This window comes from Cebus imitator, unplaced genomic scaffold, assembly GCF_001604975.1.
Source record: "Cebus imitator isolate Cc_AM_T3 unplaced genomic scaffold, Cebus_imitator-1.0 Scaffold9, whole genome shotgun sequence".
NCBI lineage: Eukaryota > Metazoa > Chordata > Mammalia > Primates > Cebidae > Cebus > Cebus imitator.
Window position 1 is genome coordinate 3,032,903 of NW_016107324.1, and position 22,664 is coordinate 3,055,566.

Sequence of the window (22,664 nt, forward strand, 5' to 3'; positions counted from 1 at the left end):
TTTTTTTTTCATTTTCTTTTTTCTTTCTTTTCATGGCAGACAGGTTGTGGTGCTGAGGTCAAAACAAAGTTTGAGGGAGAGACACACCTCACACATAAGTGTGAAACCCCAATCATTACACTTGTGAACTACAAAAGGATCTCTCTTGTTTTGTGGACAAGGTCTCACTATGTTGCCTAGGCTGAAGCTTGACCTCCTGGGCTCAAGTGATCCTCTCCTCTCAGCCACCTGAGTGACTGGGACTACAGGCATACGCCACTGAGCCCCACTGGAAGTGGAATTTGATATTCAGAATTGTCTTTACTTTTCAGGGATCCAGTCCATGTAGTAGTCACACCTTCCTCTAAAACAAGTTCAAAATAGTTCACATCTCTATATAACAAGAAAAGATACCAAGCCCCAACTAATGACATAAACTCAGGTATTTTTACTTTTGAGTGAATTATATATTTCTGTAGCTTATTTATATTCTAAACTAACTTATCTTACTACCAATTAATTGTGGTGTAAGTTTAAAGCAATGCTGGCATGGCTAGGAGGCCTGGATATGGTTAGGAGCATGAATGCTGGCTTAAAGTTTAAACTTTTGGGGATGTGTAGTATTTTCCTCCTCTTCTGTTTAAAGTCACATGCTAAAGCAGCTAGAGGCCAGATTTTAATTTTATTTGGAAGCCTGGCTAAAAGGATAGTCTACTTTTTGCTGCTTTTAGAATTTAATGCTAAATTTATCTTTGAAGAATCTCACTTGTTTATAAAGGACTCTTTAATAAAGTGTTCTTAGGTGTGACAGTGGTGACTTCATATTGCAAACTGGAAACAGGGATATGGAGTGTTTGTGTGTGAAAGAGAGTGTTTATATGTGTATAGTCTAAACAAAGATAACTAAATGAAATGTAGTAACCACTCAACTTTACTAAAAATAATCACATGAAAGTAGTGTTGCACTGGAGACTTGTGTCATCATTCTGCTCTAATGAGTCCTTGTGAATGACCCAAATTTTAATAGAGTAGCCTTAGTAGCCTTTTCTACTTAAGAGACCTTCATATGTAACCCAGTTCAGCAACTCACTTTCGTGTCCATTTCCTGCGCTTTATCATGCAGGGCTGACTTCTTCCACTTCCTGAATTCCAGGATAGCAGAGTTCAGCTACAACCTATGTTTTGTTCACCTCCATCATTCTAGTACTCACAAGTCAGCTCCCTACCTAGTCTGAGCTTTTGTGTTACCGTGGCCCCCTTTCCCTTTCGCCAGTATATTAGCCCCCTCATTGTTTTGCTTTTCTTCCTACAGGCTTTACTCCGCTATTGGCCTTTTCTGTGCCTCTCAATTCACAGATTGCTGAGGGTTGCCAGAGAAAGTCATACTCATGCTGGTAGATAATATTGTAAATCAAAGATTTCTAACCTCAGATGTTAGCATCCAGTTATCTTTTTACTTTCCCTGGCCATCTCCTTCCCCTCTGGGAACTATATAAATAGTCATCATTCACATCCCCATTTTGCTTAATATGTGACATTGCTCTTTTCCCACACAGGGAAAATAAAAATTTATCAAGCACAGATTTTCTCATTTTCCTGTCTTTTGAACTTATCTGTCCCATCCAGTACTGCCTTCTTCCCATCTAAGAGGAAAGCTGTTCAAGAGTGCAATGCTCAGTCCTTAGATTTTGTTCCCTACCATTATGCTTCCATCCGTTACTCCCCTTCTATCCTGTGTGTTTAACTTCTCCTCCCTTTTCCGTGGTATCTTCACTGTTGCCCCCACACAAGCTCAATCTCTCCTATCCTAAAAACAGCATAAATCTTGACCTGGTATCTACTGGATACCACTTTGTGCCTCTGTGCTCTTCAGTCCACTGCGACGCAGTTCCTGCTCCCACTACTCAGTTGGAATCACTCAGGCTGTGACCACTGATGACTTCTTAATTGTCTATTGTACTCTTTCCTCCCACATCTCTTTTGAAACTTTGACTTTATTAACCACACCTTTTGGAAATGTTTCCTCTTTGGCTTTTAGGACACCAAGCTCTCTTTATTTCCTTTTCTGTCTCTCTAACCATTTTTAATTAGTTTTGGTGAGTTGAAGTTTTGTTTTTTTGCCTGTTCTCTCCATGGGTCTGATGTTGTCCTACTTCTCTACAAATACTGTTCACTCTCCATATATGATTTATGTATTTTCACAGCTTCACCTATCATCTGTAGAGACTCCTAAATCTTTATTTAAGCTAGGTTCTCCCTACTGAGTTTTAGACTCAGGTTTTTGCTGCTTTACTGCATATCTCCCAGAGCTGTAGGCATCAATAAATAACCTTCTACTCTTTCTTCTAGCTTACCAAAGAAGTTTCATTCTTGTCTGCATGCTCACTCCAGTTTGTGCTTTAACTGATTTTATTCAGTGGTATTGATTACTTACCTAATATGTACCAGGCCCCGTGCTGGGCTCTGAAAATATAGTGATGAGTGGAGACAGGCATGGTTCCAGTTCTAATGGAACTTACTTTCTAATGGGCCAGACAGAAATTATTAATATAATCAGGCCAGAGTATGTGTTTTGAAGGAAAGGAACATAGTTCTCTGAGATAATCTAACAAAGGAAATGACCTACTCTAGGAAGATGGGGAGACTTCCTTGAAAAGGTGTGATGGAACTGAGATCTTATGGAAAAGATTTCCAGGTGTATTTTAGATGGAACAGCATGTGCAGAGACCCTGTGGTGTGAGGTGCTGCAGGAGGCAAGGGAGCAAGAGGAAATGGTCTGAGATGAGGCTGCAGAGGCAGAGGGAAAAGTCAGACCATAGAGTCCTATGGGCCACATTCTCCTAGAAAGATGGAAATCCAGTGAAGGATTTTTAGCAGGTAGGGAGGGGGTGAGGTAACACGATCTGAAAATCATTCTAGGTGCAGTGTGGGGAATGGATATGAAGGGGCCTTGAAGACCACTTAGCAGGTCACAGACAGCAGTCCTTCTAAAAGGCATACATGAACTTTCTCATCCTCAAAATTCTCCAGTTGTGCAAAAATGAAATCTTAACTACTTAGCTCAACAAACAGGGTCATTTCTAACACTCAATAATGTTTCTAGTCTTTTCTAACACTTCCTGATGTGCGTCCTATGCCTGGCCTTGTGTTCACTGCTGCTTGACCTTGCCATGCTGTTTCCTCTATCTCTGCTGCCTTCTTCATCCCCTTTGTGAACCAAGGAAACACCTATTTCCCAGCAAGACACAGCTGCAGCTCCTCTGAGAAGCCTTTCCAGAGCATGCTTCGTTTCATTCTACCCCAGAAACAAAACCAATAAAGTTCATTGTTTAATCCCAAGTACCTACAGTGTAAGTGATTGGCACTTACTCTATAGTACCGTAACGGTTTATTTACCTGTGCTTCTCACACAGCAGAGCTCTTTATCATCAGGGATTATTTTTTCCATCTTTGTATTATCCTTTCTTGTCTAGCACTTTGCCTGGTGCCTATAAATACTGGATAAGCATTCCATTTTTCTGCTCTGACCAGTTTATTTTTGCCAGTAGTCAAGTCAGTTAAACACTTACTGATCACTTAGCTATGCTAGGTGTGTGGGGATACTAACACACCCACACCACAAACTCTACATTTGCTATTTTTTTCTCGTGCTAACTGTGTTTCCTTTTATTTTATTTACGCTCAAAATTTTTCCTAATAAGAACTTTTTATTCATTGTAAAGGGCTAGAGAATCATTATTTGTTCAATAACTGTTTTCTGGAACTGCAGGAAATGTCTCTTGAAATCTTAAAGTTGAGGATGAATTATACAATCTTAGCTAAACCACAGAAGGGTACTCTGGTGAATTACATTAGCTCCTCGGTAATTAGTAATTTCCATTGTGTATGTCAATCAAGGTACCACAGGAACTAGGAGGCCTTTGGTGCTTCGATTTAGGGACAGATTTTATAACGTTTTTGCCCTTGATCTCTTATTTGGGAGAGGGTCATAAATTGACTTGATCTTTTTTTTTTTTCCTTCTTTCTAGATAACAGCAAAAGCGTCTATCATTTTTGTTACTCTTCAGTACAATGTTACCCTCCCCACAACAGGTAGGTAATTTGCACTAAGAATTTTCTATGTAATAGAAGCTCCATTGAACAGACTTGGAAATTGTCGTGAATACTAGGCCCTGTATTAATCATCAGAGATCTCATCCATGATGTGACTGAATGTTACTTTGATGATTTTGTAATACAAGATCTGATGTTTTTGATTGACTTTACCCTATATATGTTTTCTGTTTATTGCATATATTTGTGAATGGACTTGAAATTCCATAAAAGAACTTTGTTTTGCCTTCTCTGCCTCCTGATCTTTTCCTAAGAAAATTATACAAAAATATATTTTTAAAATTTGTTTAAATGTCATTGTTTATTCAAGGCTTCTAAAAGCACGACAGATTTAGTGTTTCTGCAAGTTATATTTTGTACCTCTAGTAGCCATCCTTCTAAGATTATTTTATTTTCACTTTTTCCTATTCACTACTTTTAACAATTATTTTAATTCAAGAAAATATTGGTAAGCTCTAGGAATTATGTGGTAAAAGCATCCAAACTATTAGGTTTTACTTCAAAAATGTTATTTCTTAATTATTCTATGTAAAAATTAGGTGTTTCTTGGAAGCTGATTGTAATTTAATACAGTGATATAATTAACTAACATGGGTGAGGGATGGGGTATTTTTTGGTTGAGGCAGTAAACCTGCACAGAGTTTTGGTTTTTTTTTGAGACAGAGTTTCACTCTTGTTACCCAGGCTGGAGTGCAATGGCGCGATCTCGGCTCACCGCAACCTCCGCCTCCTGGGTTCAGGCAATTCTCCTGCCTCAACCTCCTGAGTAGCTGGGATTACAGGCACGCGCCACCATGCCCAGCTAATGTTTTGTATTTTTAGTAGAGACGGGGTTTCACCATGTTGACCAGGATGGTCTCGATCTCTTGACCTCGTGATCCACCCGCCTCGGCCTCCCAAAGTGCTAGGATTACAGGCTTGAGCCACCGCGCCCGGCGTGCACAGAGTTTTTTATTTGGAATGTAAGATGTTGTAGTATACAACATTTAGTTGGGGTTTTTTGTTGTTGTTGTTGCTGTTTATGTGTGTGTTTTTAAGAGATGACAAGGTCTTGCCAAATTTGTTGCCTAGGCAGGAGTGCTGTAGTATGTTCATAGCTCAGTGCAACCTCCAGCTTCTGGGCTCAAGTGATCCTCCCGAGTTAGCCTCCCAAGGGCTACAGGGGCACACCACCATGCCCAGCTAATTTTTCAATTTACTGTGGAGATGGAGCTCACTATATTACCTAGGTCAGTCTTGAATTCAGGCCTTAAGCGATCCTTCCACTTTGGCCTCCCTAAGTGTTGGAATTACAGGTATGAGCCACTGCACCTAGCCCCTGAATTGAGCTTTTGTTCAGTTATGTACAGTTCTGTAAATATTTCATTTAGCGATTTAGTTATCATGTTACTCAAAGCTATAATACTGTTTTGAAATTTGAATATGCCACAGAAGAATAAAGCTCTTTTACATGTATGTTCCCCATAAACATAAAGTTTGAGAACAAGTGTCAGCAATTCACGAGTATTTGATAAAGATTAGTTTTGAAAAATGTATAGCAATTGCAAGGGCTAAAAACAACTTTAGTAGTTGCCTTTATCTCTACTGCTTATGGATCGAAACTAAACCAAATACAGGTCAAATCGGTTTTTCCATCAGAATCATAATTTAGTATGTAGTTTGAAAGTAGACGTAGAAAGTTTCAAAAGTCCTTTGAAAAAAATAGGTTAGTAGGCTAAGTATAACTTTATCAACCTAATTTATACCCCTGGGATAATATCAGTTTATTGAGTGTGGCCTCCTCTTCCCTGTTTTTTGGTCTCTGGTGGCTGTAACTAACATGTCAAGACTTTGTAAGTAATTTCTAAAGCTTTAGATTTCTAGATAGTCTTGATTTTCATTGCCCCGTAAGACTCAAGATGTCCAAGAGCATGTTATTTATGATGTTTGTATAGAACTTTTGTATTAGGTTAGTCTTCTTTGTTTCTATAACTGTGTTGTACTTAATGCTTTTTATAACTTTATGTATATTTTTGTGTATGTGTGTCCTTTTTGGTCTTCAGAAGAACAAGCTACTGAATCAGCGTCCCTTTATTACTATGGTATCAAAGATTTGGCTACAGTTTTCTTCTACATGCTAGTGGCGATAATTATTCATGCCATAATTCAAGAGTATGTGTTGGATGTAAGTATGCAGTCTTAGAAATCTATACTTTATAAAGTACTAGCTCTCTATGATTTGATAGTCATATATTAAATATAATTTATAATTCTTAATTACTAATGGCTGTTTTTATTTTTAGAAAATTAACAGGCGAATGCACTTCTCCAAAACGAAACATAGCAAGTTTAATGAATCTGGTCAGCTTAGTGCATTCTACCTTTTTGCTTGTGTTTGGGGAACATTCATTCTAATCTCTGTAAGTATGTCCTCTTATGTTGTTGCTCTCCTTCCTTAACTACGATTAGGAACTCTCTAATGAAGCAGTATATGTTAAGAGTTTCAGCGATAAATCTCTTTTCAGCATTTTTTTATACGGCAAAATTCTAAACTATGTGTACTGTTTCAGAAAGGCTTACTCATTTTTAGTCAGTCTGATTGTTACTTTTAGTGGTTTACAGATACCTGTGTATCAGCAAAAAGCTTTAAGATGTGAATGATACTCCTACTAGGTTACATGAGTTTTAATGATCACAGTCATTTCTTCCTTTAAAAACAGCCCTAGTGTTTTCCAGGCTTCTTAACTGTTGTATAAGTTTTCAGTTATAGCAATCAGAACCTTTATTTGTATCACTCTAATGAGAAAAAGAAGGGCAGTATTTGCTTTAATATAAGTGATAACAATCCCTTAAATTTATATGGTGTCCTATAGTGTACATACTTTTAAGTTTGTCAGACACATAATTCTTTTTAATCACTATGTTAGAGATGAATAACAGTTTTCTAGGGTAAAGCACTTCATGTTGGAGGTATACTAAGACTTAGCTCTTTACAACATTTCTCATGCCATTTTACTCTGCTGCTTTAATAATACTTTATAGGTAATATGTACATTTTTGGTTAACAGCCATTATAATTTAAAAAAAACATCAAATTTATACTGCTATGGGAAAATACTCTTTAAAAAGTTAGTTTCTATTTTGTTTTATTTATTTTTAAATTTTTTTTAATACATGCCGTAATTCTCACTAAATAGATCTGATTAAGAAAAAGATTTGGGCAGTATTTTATGGATGTAATTACATAAAATGTGGTAGTGCCCTTATCCTTTGTCTCCTGTCAGGTGCTACAAACTTTTCCTGAAATCCTCTGATTCCCCAAGACAAAAGTCATCTCTCCTGGTAGCTGCTGTGCCTCTGTTATGTACTACTACTGTTTATTGGTTGTTTTGTGTTTGTTTGCCTACGTGTATTTTAATTCTGCAGGATTGAAAGATTTTTTAGGGCCAGGAATTACTTCTTACCTGATTACATATCTGATTTATATCACTGATTTTCGCTTTACTCAAGAAAGCAACTCAATTTGCATTGAAAATAAAACAACTAAAGAGTTTGGCTCTTTGGAACCTGGTATGGGGAACTGTAAATGTTTCAGAAATGAAAATAATGTGTTTGTTTTCCAAGAAGTTTGCATTACACTCATAGGTTAATTTTTGTATCTTCTTTCTTAGGAAAACTACATCGCAGACCCAACTATCTTATGGAGGGCTTATCCCCATAACCTGATGACGTAAGTCATTTTTAGCAGGCCTTTCTTTGTTAAGGACCACGATCATTTCACTGTAATCAGAATTCATTCTTGTTACTCTCTTTGGGAACTTAGGCAAATTCATAAAATAGATAAAAGTATGTCTTTGACAGTCCCACTGCCATAAGAAAAAAAACAACAACAACGCTGTGTCCTTTTTTATTTATGTTTCTATTCTAATCTTTTCAGCGTCTTTGTAAGCTTGAAGCAGATGATTTTAACATAATCTTAATTTGGTACTTGCTTCTTTTCTCTTCTTTTCACTCGTCCTTTCTCCTTTTTATGACTCCATCATCTCCATACTTTGGCTCCTTTTCTTTGTCCCCACCCACTGTCTCTTTTCATATCTTCCTTTCTTATTCTCTTCTGTTAGAAGCTTCATGAGGTTAGGCATTGTTTCTTTTTTTCTCTCTAGTTTATACAGTGCTGCCAGATTGCAGTGCTCAGTGGTTACAGAGACTGTCAGTTGAATTATTCATTATTTGAGCCCAGCTCTAGTACAACTATTCTATATTAATTTTCCTTGCTACTTTAGCCTGTATTGGTCTTTTGTATCCCCAAATTTGTCATTTTGGTAGATAGATGCTTTTTGTAGTGTCTATATATTGTTTTGATTGTCCTATAATTGTTTTTTGTTTTTGTAAGTCTTGTATTGTGCCCATACCCACTAAGGCAATATGTGCCTGGGTGGCAGTAAAAACTATTTTATATCCTTCATTGTGCCTGGTAGATTGCAGGTGCTTGTCACCTAGACAATATTTAGTAACTACATTGTGATGTGAGAATTGGAGAAGGGAGAAGCTATGAAGGAAGGAAGGGAATAACATGACTATGTATGTTTGTTTTAAGACCAGCAGTAATACCCATTCTACTGAATCATACTCTGATTTCTAAAGTTTTATTAGTTCAACGAACTTTGTAAATACTGTGTTTATGTGGAACTATTCCACCACCGCCACCCCTGCCCTGAGAAATTATTTCAGATTGGCTTTGTGTTTTCTATTTTAGACTTCTGGAAGAGAGGGAGAAGGGAAAATAAAGAGGAAGCAAAAGGGCTAGAGGGATATAATGTCAAGAGAGTATTGGTTCTAGACTGATTATGATATAGCTCCTGGAGAGCCCTTGTATGCCTTATTCTGACTCTCTTTAATCCTAGCTCTGCCTCCATTTGTTTGGGGCTTTCCCCATGTTCCAACCAGGTAGAGTTACCATATTTGCCTAAGAAAAAAGAAAAAAACAGGATATTTGAAATTGGGATTATCCCAGTTTTAGGTATATTAATCTATGAGCCTTTGATTTTGTGTCAGTCTTTTTGCCCTTCTTGTCTAGATGAAACTGTATAGACGTGTGGATTATGTTTTCAGTAGCTAACATGATACACTATAGTCAGTATTAATGAAATGATAGGAGCTCTGACTCCTCCCACTGGCTTACGTGTCGGTAGCTTTCTGCAGATATCTTTGCCAGCTGTTTAATCCAGGGGACTTGTCCAGTGGTAGGACTGTCACAGGGAGATGGGGAAAGTGGTTGTTGAAGAGTTATTTAAAGGTATACAGAATAGTGTATGGAATAAGAACAAAGGTGGTTACTTAGTATGTCCCGATTTCCAGTGTTTGTTTACTATTTTTTTTTTTTAATTTATGCTTTAAAAGATACTTTTCATTTTCTTGCGTTCTACAGATTTCAAATGAAGTTTTTCTACATATCACAGCTGGCTTACTGGCTTCATGCTTTTCCTGAACTCTACTTCCAGAAAACCAAAAAAGTAAGCTGGGATTTTGTAGTGTTAAAAATTGTCTTGTCTTTTTTTTTTTTGGAAAAATTTTTCTAAAATTAAGTATTTCCTTACATCTTTGCCCTTCCTCCATCCTTTTTACCTCAACTCTTACTCCATTATTCTCCTACCACCCCTCTTTCCACAAAGTCTAAAATCCTTAAGCATTTCTTGGGGGAAAAAACCTTCAGTCAGTATTTTAGCTTAGAGGGGAATTTTTTACATTTGATATGTTAATGGCTTGTCTTAAAATTACATTAGTGGTAATGTAAATTAAAATTTAAACAAATTTTTAAATGTAATATTTGTTTTATCTTACCCATATTCTTAGCAATTTATTTCACAAGTGAGGCAAAAAGGGCTAGTCACATTACAACTAACAGTTCTGTGTGTAAGTCCTAAAGAAAAAATCAGTGTTGGAAAAAAAAGTAAAAGATATTTAAATATTCACCAGCAAAGCCTCTCCTGAAATGAGTAGAGCATTCCCTTTTTAGCATATGGGAAGGACATTTGTTTGCTTAATTTGAACCAGTAAGTAAACTGCTGGAGCACTGCAAAATCCTCCTTCCTAGTTTTACCCTCAGTGCTTCTGAAGTCAGGCTTCCATGCTATCATAAAAGTTATTTCCTTTACTTAACCTTAACTCTCTCCTCTGACACCTGTACTGGCTCCCTATTACGTTAAGCTGGAGTAATGCTGCTCAACTGTGCCGTGAGAGTTTCTCCCATCAGCACCATCTCTTCCCAGAGAGCTCTTCCTCTTCTCTCCTCCTCTGCTCTCTCCTTGTGCTTCATGCACACTGACAGTCTCTAGTTTTGTAATCCTGCCACATCATTTCTTTTTCCTGGAACACCTCTTCCCTAGGATAAATTAAGTACTTTCATTCCCCTTTTTTTCCTGGGAGGTTATTTATTTATTTATTTTTTAAATTCTCATATATGAAATCCTATGGGGAATTTTACTTCAAAATAATATCAGGTGAAGGAAAGTGAAGAGGGATATAGATGAAACAAGTTTGGTCATTTATTAATAATGATTGAGTTATAGGTATGTCAGAATCTTCTGTCTGTTGTATGTATGTTTACATTTTCCCGAATTTAAAATGTTTTGGGTTTTTATTTTTAAATCTCCTTACTTTGAGAAAACTTCAGAGTAAAAGTGTGACAACCAGTCTGGTGACTAGTTTATCTTTGCCTACTCAAAAGCCATAAAACACTATTTTTATGTGTGCTACAAATAGTTAATTCGTGGTATAGGCACTTGATTCGCTACTGTTTGGAGTCTGTGTTCTGTGTGTCTGTTGTCATTCATGTTGTCTGCTAGGAGTAGAAAACAGCACCAAATTAGAGGCCATGTGTTATGACACTTAAGCTCTTTTTATGCTGATTTCTTTTATAAAGTCGATTTTTTCTCCAGCTATATTGATTGTAAGGAATAGGATGAAGATCTTTTATTTTTGAACCCTTGACTTAGAACTGTCTTCAGATAAAATTGTTAGGCCTGGTTTCCAGTAGCCCTTCCAAATGTTTAGTTAGTGCTTAATGTGAATCATAGATACTGTGGGGCTGTACTGTCCAAAATGGTAACTACTAGTCACATCTAGATGAACTTAAAAAAAAAAAAAAAAGAAATTGACTTTTTTGATCACACTAGCTTATATTTCAAGTGCTTATTAGCCACTGTGGCTAGTATGTACCATTTTGAACAGAAGAGATATGGAACATTTCCATGATTGCAGAAAGTTCTGTTGGACAGCGCTATTGAGAGTATCAATAGTTTCTTGATGTATTAGCATGGTTCCAATATTTAAAGCCTTCTTCAAGTATTTGTATACTCATGAACAAAAAGCTCTGGATTTCATTATTAATCCATGTCTATATCTTATTCACTGACTATGGTAAGTAAGGAGGGACATTTCAAAGCAATTGTTCATTTTAGTTCCTAAAGCTCTTTTCTTACCAGCTCCTGCCAGATGGCACTTCTCCAGAAATGCAATCTAATTTTTATGGAATAATTTGCATAACTTAGAATTTAACTGAAACTATTTTTAACACCTGCATATGACAGTTGAAAGTAACTGTTTCAAGTAATTAACATAATTTGAAAGTAGCAGCTGCATATGTGTTAAACAGTTTCTTAAAATTTACTCTATGAAAATTATTTTTGGAGGAACTCTTTACTGGAAGAAACTAGTACAGTGATTGTTTTGAACCAGTCCTACAGACAAATAGGAAAGGAACGCTGTTAGTAGTTCAAGAGGTGTGTTCCAGAGGTGTGTTAGTCACAAATAACTTAGTTTATTTTAAGGAGAAAACTTAAATTATGTATGCTGTGTACACCTCAGTATATAAACAGTTCTCCATTTTGCCCATGGAGAAGATTCAAAATATTTCCTAGACATCTTGAATATATGAGCTTTTAGGGAAGTCATGAAGTAGCCAAATGTTTTATTTCTGATATTCAATTTTAGTTTAACTATACATACATATAATTGCATATCATATAAAGTATTAGAAATAGTATCTTCCCCCCTCCGGCTTCATGAAAGTTTTGTTACACTTTTCATATGCAACTTTTATGTTAATATCTGTCATTCCTCATAATGAATTTTTTTCCAGACCACATCACCTTTTCTTCTGTCTTACTGGTTCCTCCATTAGACTTCTATGAACCTTTAAAAATGGCGTTGGTTGAAGTTTTCAGGTGTATGTGTCTTATGCAAACATTTATTTGTTCAACATAGTCAATGCAGATCTCTATAATACAAGAGCTTTGTAAAGATTTAATTATAAGATGCATCATCTGGGGTTTGGGGGGAAATCTTTGCCTTATATTTGGGGCATATATGTGATATTCAGCTTAGTTTGTTTTTCAGCCTAGTATAGTCAAGAAATGTGTTTTTTATAAAAATAAATTTGTTGAAGTATGTTACATTTTTTAATAAAAGGATTTTGGAATAACAACTGAAAATAGTACTTGAAGTTATTTACGATTTTAGGATTTGTTATGATTTCACCCAGCCTTCTCTGTTCTTTCCCTTTCCCCACAACCCATGTGAATGTGTATGTCCAGAGACCATGGTGCTGGTGTTAGGCAAGTCTTTGTTGTCAGCTTCAGACATGTGAACGCTGCACCACTGGGGCTGTAACCCCAGTGATAACTGGAGAACGTTGGGGGATGCTAAAATTAGCCATTTTCTAGATAAAATTTCTCATTTTAAAAATCATGGTAAGCCAGGCATGGTGGCACACCTGTAATCCTGGCTACTGGGAAGGCTGAGGCAAGGGGTGGCCTGAGTCTGAGACCAGCCTGGGTAACATAATGAGGCTCATCTCAAAAAAATAAAATAAAACTTATTGTACACCACTCCCACTTCCATGTATTTTTTGTAATCATTTGGGAATACCTTTATCTAGGGTGTATGTTAAGTTAACCACAATTCCTACCACCCCTTGTGGTATTCTCATTTCTGCCATTTTTGGGGGGGTGGTATTATTGTTGTTACTGTCAATAAACAGAGAGATTAATTAGCTTACCTAAGGTCACTCAGCTTGTAAGTGACACAAGTACTTAGCTGCCCATTCTCTTACTCATTTTTACTTTTCTGTGGTAAGCTTTGAGTGTACAAACACTGCTTTAGAGACACTGGTTATTTTGTTCATAGCTGAATGGACCCTTACTTAGAAAAAGGTTTCTTGATACTTCTATCTTTTTGAAAGCTATAGATACTGTTTTTAAAACTTTGCTTAGGCATTTGATGGTTGTGAATAGGGAACCTAGTGATGGCATTTTACCCTCTATTATTATTGACTCGGTTGACTATCAGAAAGGTAAGGCTACTAGACACAGTGGTGCATGTCTGTAGTCCAAGTTACTCAGGAGGCTGAGACGGCAGGATCACTTGAGCCCTGGAGTTGGAGGCCACAGTGCACCATAATTGCACCTGTGAATAGCCACTGCACTCCAGCCTGAGTAACATAGCGAGATCATGTTTTTTAAAAAGGAGACGCAGGGCTAACATACAAAGTTGAATCTGAACTTAAGAAAGAACTCTGTGGATTTTTTTTTCTTAGCTAATGTCAAGCACAACTGTGTTTCACCTAATTGGGTTGAAATTTAAAGACAAAAGATCAGAGATGGAATGGCTTTTTGAAATGTATTTTGTTTTTAATTTATAATAGTGTTTTTAGTCTTGTCAGAGAAGAAAAGAGTAGGCAACTTAAGTTCTCTTCTAATTCAGCAGTGTGAATTTAAAAAACTTACTTGAATTTCTTTTAAACTAAAAAAGAAAAACTTCCTAAGTAGTTACATTACATTACAGTTTTTCCAACAAATTAGTTTTTTGTTTTTAAACATTGCCTTACTCAAATTTTTATGGAATAAAATGAGTTCAATCATCAGTTAAAAACTAAAAAGCTTCCCTCCTAAGTTATAAGGGTTCTCTTGGTCTGTTTTCTCCTTTGACATTTGGAGTGTTGGCTAACACATATGAAAGAATATGGCAATATTTCTTATACCTAGTCATTTATCTGCCACCTTTCTGCTTTACCATATTTACATACCACTAATTCATACTTTTGACATTTTAATTGTTAAGGTATATTAACATAAAAATGATTTTGGGGTTTTGTTTTGTTTGGTTTGAGACAGGGTCTTGCTATGTTACCCATGCTGGAGTGCAGTGGCCACAATCACAGCTCATTGCAGCTGCAGCATCAATTTGCCATGCTCAAGCAATCCTACTACTACAGCCTCCTGAGTGGCTGGAAGTACAGGCATGCATCACCATTCCTGGCTAGTTTTTGTAATTTTTTTAGAGATGGGGTTTCGCCACGTTGCCAAGGCTGGTTTCAAACTCCTGGGCTCAAGCAATCTGCCTGCATTAGCCCCCCAAAGTACTGGTATTACGGGCATGATCCACCACGCTCAGCCTAAAATACTTTAAAATTTTAATTACAGTGAAGTAAAAGTATTTTATTGTATACTGTCTACAATCATTTTGTTCAGTTCCAGTGTACACACCACACTGGGAAACACTGGCATATATTTAGTGTCACTTCTAAATGCATTGTACATCAAATTGCATTGATAATACAAGTGAGCTTTTCTAAAATTATTATAACGGGAGAGGAGAGGTTCCCTTGTGGTTGAACTTTAGCATGTTATCTCAACACCCTTTCTCCTTCCTTTTGTAAGCTGAAATATTTCACTGGAAATTTACAAATTATATGTAAAGTATCTTAAGACTGTTTTCAGAGATACTTCTCTCTTTGAAGAATCTCTTCAAAGAGTTGGAAGAATATAAACTTGATATCAATTTTCCTAAGAGTCCCAAAATACAGTATTATAAATAGTAATATTCAGACTGTCTTATGTTCTACCTAACCCTTGATCTTTGCACTGTTCTTACTAGAGAAGAGTTTTCCATTTCAAAACTAGACATTAAAAAAGTCTCTACGCAAAAGATTTGGTGAAGTAGCTTTCTCTACGGAAACATAAGGGGAGAAATGGAGGACCAATAGACCTGCACTCAACTGTGCTACATACAAGAGACAAGTTAAGTGAGGCTCCAGAGGAATACAGTTCAGCCTGTCAACATCAACTCCATCGTTTCTATTAGTAGCTATAGAACATGAATAGTACTAACTAGACTAATCTTTGTAAATATACATATGAGGAAAACTGCCACATCTAAGGAAATTAGAAATGAGGTATAGGTGTTTCATCAGTCAGTAGGCTGGCCTGTTGAGCTTATTGCTGTCAGTGTTTTGTAAACATTTTTACTGCAACCAAAAATGAAAAACTTTTTATATCATAATTTAGAGAGAGAGTCAGAGAGACTGTGTATGTGTGTGTGTATGTGTAAAATGTGGAATCGAATTTTCATAATACAATGTGCTATACACCCCAGCGTTTTCTTTTTCATTTTTTTGAGACAGAGTCTTCCTAGCTCACTGCATCCTTGAACTCCTAGGCTCAAGCAATCTTTCTGCCTCAGTTCCCCAAGTAGCTAGGACAACAGGCACATGCCACCACGCCTGGCTACTTTTTAGAAAGTTTTTTTGTAGAGATGGGGTCTCTCTCTGTTTCCCAGGCTGGACTCAAACTCTTGGATTCAAGCAGTCCTCCTTTCAAAGTGCTGGATTACAAGTGTGAGCCATGGTGCCTGGCCACATTTTCTATTTTATTTTATGTTTTAAAAGATGCTGGTGTGATCCCTAAATTGATTTCATGATCTACTGCAAGGTCTTTTTTAAGAGACAGAGTCCTGCCGGGTGCAGTGGCTCAAGCCTGTAATCCCAGCACTTTGGGAGGCCGAGGCGGGTGGATCACGAGGTCGAGATCAAGACCATCCTGGTCAACATGGTGAAACCCCGTCTCTACTAAAAACACAAAACATTAGCTGGGCATGGTGGCCTGTGCCTGTAATCCCAGCTACTCAGGAGGTTGAGACAGGAGAATTGCCTGAACCCAGGAGGCGGAGGTTGCAGTGAGCCGAGATCGCGCCATTGCACTCCAGCCTGGGTAACAAGAGTGAAACTCCGTCTCAAAAAAAAAAAAAAGAAACAGAGTCTTAGTCTGTCACCCAAGCTGGAGTACAGTGGCATGATCATAGCTTACTGTAGCCTTGAACTCCTGTGTTCAAGTGATCCTCCTTCCACTTCTGCCTCCTGAGTAGCGGGTACTACAAGTGCATACCACCACGCGCAGCTAATTGTCGTTTTTGTAGAGACGGGGTCTTGCTGTGTTGCCCAGGTTGATCTCAAACTCCTGGCCTCAAACGATCCTCCCATCTTGGCCTCCCAGAGTTCTGGATAACTGTGGGAGAAAAAAAGAAGCAAACATAAAATTTATGTACTTGGGCTTGCAAAGTAATTGAGGAAGAAGAATATACAATTAAGGAATAATATAAATGAGAAGAAAAATGTTAAACTTTTTTTAATGACTGACAATGAAGGGACTAAAGCATGAGCTGAAAAAATATGAATGCTGTTTTAGGTAAACAAAAGTGTGTCTACTACTATAAACATAACAATTTAACATTAGAGGAATATCAGATTGTCAGCATGTAACTATGGTTAATATTGTGTCATTTAATACATGTTCATTACAAAAAAGCCATAGATCTTAGCTCTAAAAGGGATTTTGAGTTTGTTTGAAACAAATCTAAGTATTCACATTTTACAGGTGAAATAACTGATGCCAGCAGAGGTTAATTGACTTGCTAGAGCTATATACCTAATTGGGGATGAGAGATTGGAGTGGGGTGGGGGCAGGATAGCTTTCAGATCTCCTACTACTACATTTTTCACTTACTCTTAAAGAACAGAGATGAGCCAAGCACAGTGGGTCATGCCTGAAATCCTAACCCTTTGGAAGGCCAAGGTGGGAGGATCTCTTGAGTCCAAGAGTTTGAGACCAGCCTGGGCAACATAACAAGACTCCGCCTCTTAGAAAAAGGAAAGGATACAATTTAAAAAAAAAAAAGGAAATGTTTTAGCGTGTTTTAATCTATAACGTATTTTTTTACAGGAAGATATTCCTCGTCAGCTTGTCTACATTGGTCTTTACCTCTTCCACATTGCTGGAGCGTACCTTTTGAAGTGAGTTGGGATATTTCATGAGGGTGTAAGTGGCCTGGGCAGATGGTATGCTGGCCTGTCTTAATTGATAATTAAACTTCCCATTTTCAATTTGCTCTTTTAACAGCTTGAATCACCTAGGACTTGTTCTTCTGGTGCTGCATTATTTTGTTGAATTTCTTTTCCACATTTCCCGCCTCTTTTATTTTAGCAATGAAAAGTATCAGAAAGGGTAAGTTGTTTAGCCATTCTATTTCTCATGTAGTAGGTATTTAAAGTCAGTGCCTAACAAGTTGCCAAGATCCATACTTTTGGCCATTATATTACTTTTTAAGCAATTAGTAGCCACTTTAAATAAAATGATTTAGCAATTCAGACTTTGTATTTTACTCTCTAAAATGGAGCCTTTCTCACCTAGAGAGATACTGTATTGTATCTTGCAATTTTGAAGGCTTCTTGGGTTTACTTTTCTGTTATAACTTTTCCTACCTTGTGTATTGAATGTTTTTCTTTTGGAGGATAGAGAAGTGAAATTTTCTCAGAAGAAAATGAAACAATAGATAATTAGCCTTATAGATAACTAAAAGATACTGATGGGGAAATTGAACTGAAAACAGAATTGGAGAGGTATAACTTGTAAAGAGCGTAAAGTCATCTTAAAAAAAAAGCAAAACTGGAACTCTTAAATGAGAATTAGGCATCCTATTCTTTATAACACGGCTTTTCTGGTTTGTTTTGCCCAGCATTTTCCAAAATTATTCTGAATATCAATAGTTCTGAGGAACATTAATAGTTCTTATACAAGAAAAGAGATAAGCTAAACAAAATTAAACATTTATTTACTGGATTTTTTTTTAGAAATTTAAATAGGCTAATATGTGTTATATCTGAGTGTGGTATGTAGCCTTTCCCACATATTTGACACAAGACTCTTTTTTGCAGAATAAGAAATGCTATTTTAATATGCCTTTATTTAATAGGAATCTAATTTCCAATAGAATCTTGCTTTTGAGATTTCAGGAATTTGACTTACGGCCTTTGTCTTGCAGATTTTCTCTGTGGGCAGTTCTTTTTGTTTTGGGAAGACTTCTGACTTTAATTCTTTCAGTACTGACTGTTGGTTTTGGCCTTGCAAGAGCAGAGAATCAGAAGCTGGATTTCAGTACTGGAAACTTCAATGTGTTGGCTGTTAGGTACAGTCAGTTTAACATTTTTTCACTTTGTACAGCTATGTAATATATATTATCGGTTTCTCTATGATAAGTCATCTAAAAAAAGGATGAATATGAGGTTGTGGATAATACTTAATTTGATTTTATTTTATACCTGTTGCTGTTTTTTTTCATGTCTAAAGTGAAGTACTAAAGCATTTAACTTTTAGGATAAATTATTAATGCAATGATTATTAATACAATCTTTCTCAACTGAGTGGAAATTTTAGTACTAAAAACTTAAGATAGAATATATTCGGTGGCATTGTTTTTTATACACTATAATTTTTTACTTGTTAATATTTCTCAGAATCGCTGTTCTGGCATCCATTTGCATTACTCAAGCGTTCATGATGTGGAAGTTCATTAATTTTCAGCTTCGGAGGTGGAGAGAACATTCTGCTTTTCAGGCACCAGCTGTGAAGAAGAAACCAACAGTAACTAAAGGCAGATCTTCTAGAAAAGGAACAGGTTTGTGTTCGTTAAGCAATGAAAAACTCATGGAAGTAGAAAACTTTTTAAAAATTTGTTGTGGGATCTTATTTATTTGTTTTAAGGTCTTACAAAGAAAATATTCTGCTTTTTAACCAAATTAGAGGCAAAGTAATCTTACTGCATTTCACAATTGGGCGATCCTTTGGGTGAGGAAACTCAGTTACTTCCCTTAAAAGCTGTCCACTAAATTTCTCTTTAACAAGTTTTCCATGCATGGTTACCTTGAGCCACTCTAGACCAAAGTTTATGGGCAGGTTTAGTGAATAACTAAATTAGAGGATGATAATTGGTTTACAAGCATCTTACTCACATTTTATAAAGCCCTTTACAACCTCTTCCCATCTCCCCATTTGTCCCAAGTGGAATAGCTTTTTTTGTAACTTCTGATTGCTTGCTTGATTCTTTGTCTTTAAGCCTTCATTTAACCTTTTTTCTCCTTATGACTTTTGTGAAAAGTGAAAGTGCATTGATATTGTTTTTTCCCCCCAAGTTTGTCCCAGCAATTCTTGGCCCTTTGCATTTTCTTAATACGTTTTAATATAACTTGAGCTGGGTGCAGTGAGGGGTGCCTGCAATTCAGCTATTCAGGAGGCTGAGGCATGAGGATCACTTGAACCCAGAAGTTCAAGGTTGTAGTGCACAATGATCATGCCTGTGAAGAGCTACTGCACTCCAGCCTGGGCAGCATAGTGTCTCTTTAGGGAAAAAAAAATGTACAACCTGGTCCATTTCCACAAAAATTGCTGGGATATTGGGTTGAAATAACATCATATCTGTACTTCAATTTAGGGATAATTAAGCATTTCAACCCATTAACATGATACATACCTCTGTTTATTTAGATTGTCTTTAATTTCTCCAAGTAATATTTTTAATAGCTTTAATGGGATATAATTCACATATGATAAAGACTACCCTTTAAAGTATACATTTCAGTCATTTTTAACATATTGTTTGTTCACAGACTTGTACAGACCACTATCTAATTCCAGAATATTTTTATCACTGCAAAAAGAAACCTCATGCCCATTAGCATCACTTCGCATTTCCCCCTTCATTCTGCCCCAGCACCCTGTGATCTATTTTCTGTTGCTAAGGATTGGCCTTTTCTGGACATTTCATGTAAACAGAACCATGTGATATGTGGGCTTTTGCTACTGGATTATGTTTTGAGGTTCATCCATGTCGTAGCATATGTAAAGACTTCATTTATTTTTACTGCCAAATAATATTCCATTGTATAGATTACCTTATTGTATGGATATATACTATATTGTGTTTATCCATTCATCATTTGATGGACATTTGAGTGCCTTTTACTTTTTGGCTATTATGAATAATGATGCTGTGAACATTTATGTACAAGTTTTTGTTCAAACATGTGTTTTCATTCTCTTGGGTGCATACATAGGAGCGGAATTTCCGAATCGTATGGTAACTATGTTTAACATTTTGAGGGAGCTGCCAAACTGTTCTTTGAAGTGGTTATACTGTTTTACATTCATGGTTTAGCATCTTGACATTCAGTTGTCCCTGTACCATTTGTTAAGAAGACTTCTTCACTATTGAACTGTCTTGATAGCCTTGTCAAAAATCATTTTTAAGAAAAGTTTATTTCTAGGTCGTGAATTCTCTTGCATTTGTTTGTATGTCAATTCTTATTCCAGTACCACACTATCTTGATTACTGTAGCTCTGTAGTAAGTTTTGAAAGCAGGTAATGTGAGTCCCCAGTGTTGTTGTTCTTTTTCTTGTTTTTGTTATTCTGAGTCTCTTGCATTTCCATATGAATTTTTATTTAAGTAAACAACGTTGCTATGTTGCCCAGGGTAGACTTGAACTCCTGGGCTCAAGGAGTTCTCCCATCTCGGCCTCCCAAGTAGCTGGGACTACAGGAACATGCCGTCTTGCCCAGCCATTTTAATATGAATTTTAGAATGAGCTTTTCAGTTTCTGTAAAAAGCCAGCTGGGATTTTGGTATGGATTACCTTTAATCTGTAAGTTGCTGTGCAGAGTATGAACATGAATGGCTATTTATTTAGATCTTTAATCTCTTTCAGTTATAGTTACCAGTGTGTGCATCTTATAGTTCATTAAATTTATTTCTATTTTATTCTTGATGCTGTTGTAAAATAGAACTGTCTTCTTAATTCCATTTTCAGATTCTTCATTGCCAGTGTATATGAAATACAATTCACTTTGTATATTGATCTTGTATCCTGCAACCTTACCGAATTTATTTATTTGAATAAATAAATGTGTGTATGCGTGTGTGTGTGTGTGTGTGTGTGTGTGTGTGTGTGTGTGTCGTGGTGGTGGTGGTGGTGGTGGGGCAATCCGGATGCTTTCTATTGCATTTTCTTGCCAAATTGCCCTGCCTACAACCTCTACAACAAGTGTTGAATAGAAATGCTGAGAGCAGACATCCTTGTCTTGTTTTTGATATTAAGGGTAGGCATCCATCCAGTCTTTTACCATTAAATATGATGTTAGCTATGGGTTTTTCATAAATGACCTTTATCAGGTTGAGGAATTTCCCCTCTGATTCCTAGTTTGTTTGTGTTTTTATCATGAAAGGTTGTTAGATTTTGTCAGTTGCTTTTTTTCCTGCGTCTATTGAGATAACCTTGTGGAGTTTTGTTATTTTTTCCTGTTGGTATTATAGATTACATTGATTTTCAGATGTTAAACCCATGTTGCGTTCGTGGGATAAATTTCACTTTTTTATGTTGTGTGATCCTTTTTGTCTCTTTACAGATTTGGTTTGCAAGTATTTTGTTGAGGTTTTTTGTATCTGTATATATAAAGGATATATTTGTGTCTATTTTTCTTGTAACATCCTTGCCTAGTTTTAGTGTCAAGATAATACTGGCTTCATAGAATGAATTGGGGAGTGCTTTTTTTTCCTTTTCTGTTTTTTGGAAGAGTTCTTCACTTGATCTTAGCCAAAAAGCAAGAACGCAGTGGAAGAGTTATTGAAGGATGTATTTTATAGGTTTCTGTATAGGGATCTCATACATTTTTCATTAAATTTATTCTCAGATATTTTCTTCTTTAAGCTAATATACATATGCTTTTTAATAAACAGTTTTAACTGTTTGTTACTTAGTAATGCCATTTGTTCCCTTTAAGGTACTATCTATATATTGAGAAGTCTTCCTGATTTATTTATTCTAAGGTTTACACTAAAATACACAGTTATATCATCTACAAATATTATACCTTTTCATTTTCTTCCTATATTATGCTAGCTAGGACTATGCCATAATGTTGAATACAAGAAATGAATACTCTTGTTCCTCATGTAAGAAGGAGACCTTTCAGTATTTCATTATTAAGAATGTTTTGTAGATGTCCCTTATTTACTAAGAGTTTTTGTCTATGACTTGTGGAAGTTAAGAAATAATTTTTCTGCAACATTTAGCTAGTCATAAGAGTTTTTCTTTTTTCTATTGTTGTGAATTGCATTGACTATCAGTGATAAAATAATTTTGCATTTCTGACATGAATCCAAGTTGGTGATGATAATGAAATAGTCTCCCTTTATCCTTGGGGAATACTTTCCAAAACCCTCACTGGATCCCTGAAACCAGGGATAGTGTCAGACTCTATACAGTCACCTGGTAAATAATGACATTTCAGTCAACAGCTGTACAGCATATGTGCCTATATGATTCATTTATGACACTGGTCCCATAAGATTATAATACTGTATTTCTGCTGTACCATTTTTATGTTTACATACATAAATACTTACCCCTGTGTTACAGTTTCCTACAATA

At 36.3% G+C, this 22,664-nt stretch overlaps 1 protein-coding gene and 1 non-coding gene across 2 annotated transcripts in view; one reads left to right on the top strand and one right to left on the bottom strand.

Annotated features, from left to right (window-relative positions):
- Positions 1-22,664, top strand: part of TRAM1 (translocation associated membrane protein 1) — a 32,923-nt gene that overhangs the window by 4,259 nt on the left and 6,000 nt on the right. The window contains exons 2-10 of the mRNA XM_017544613.2: positions 4,008-4,071; positions 6,135-6,256; positions 6,375-6,491; positions 7,743-7,801; positions 9,500-9,584; positions 17,127-17,197; positions 17,304-17,408; positions 18,226-18,369; positions 18,698-18,858. Coding sequence (XP_017400102.1) covers positions 4,008-4,071; positions 6,135-6,256; positions 6,375-6,491; positions 7,743-7,801; positions 9,500-9,584; positions 17,127-17,197; positions 17,304-17,408; positions 18,226-18,369; positions 18,698-18,858 — 928 coding nt within the window. The remainder of the gene's footprint in view (positions 1-4,007; positions 4,072-6,134; positions 6,257-6,374; positions 6,492-7,742; positions 7,802-9,499; positions 9,585-17,126; positions 17,198-17,303; positions 17,409-18,225; positions 18,370-18,697; positions 18,859-22,664) is intronic.
- On the bottom strand, positions 34-140 carry LOC119473914. The gene has a single exon (XR_005203171.1). It is a non-coding gene; the product is annotated as a small nucleolar RNA U13 (small nucleolar RNA).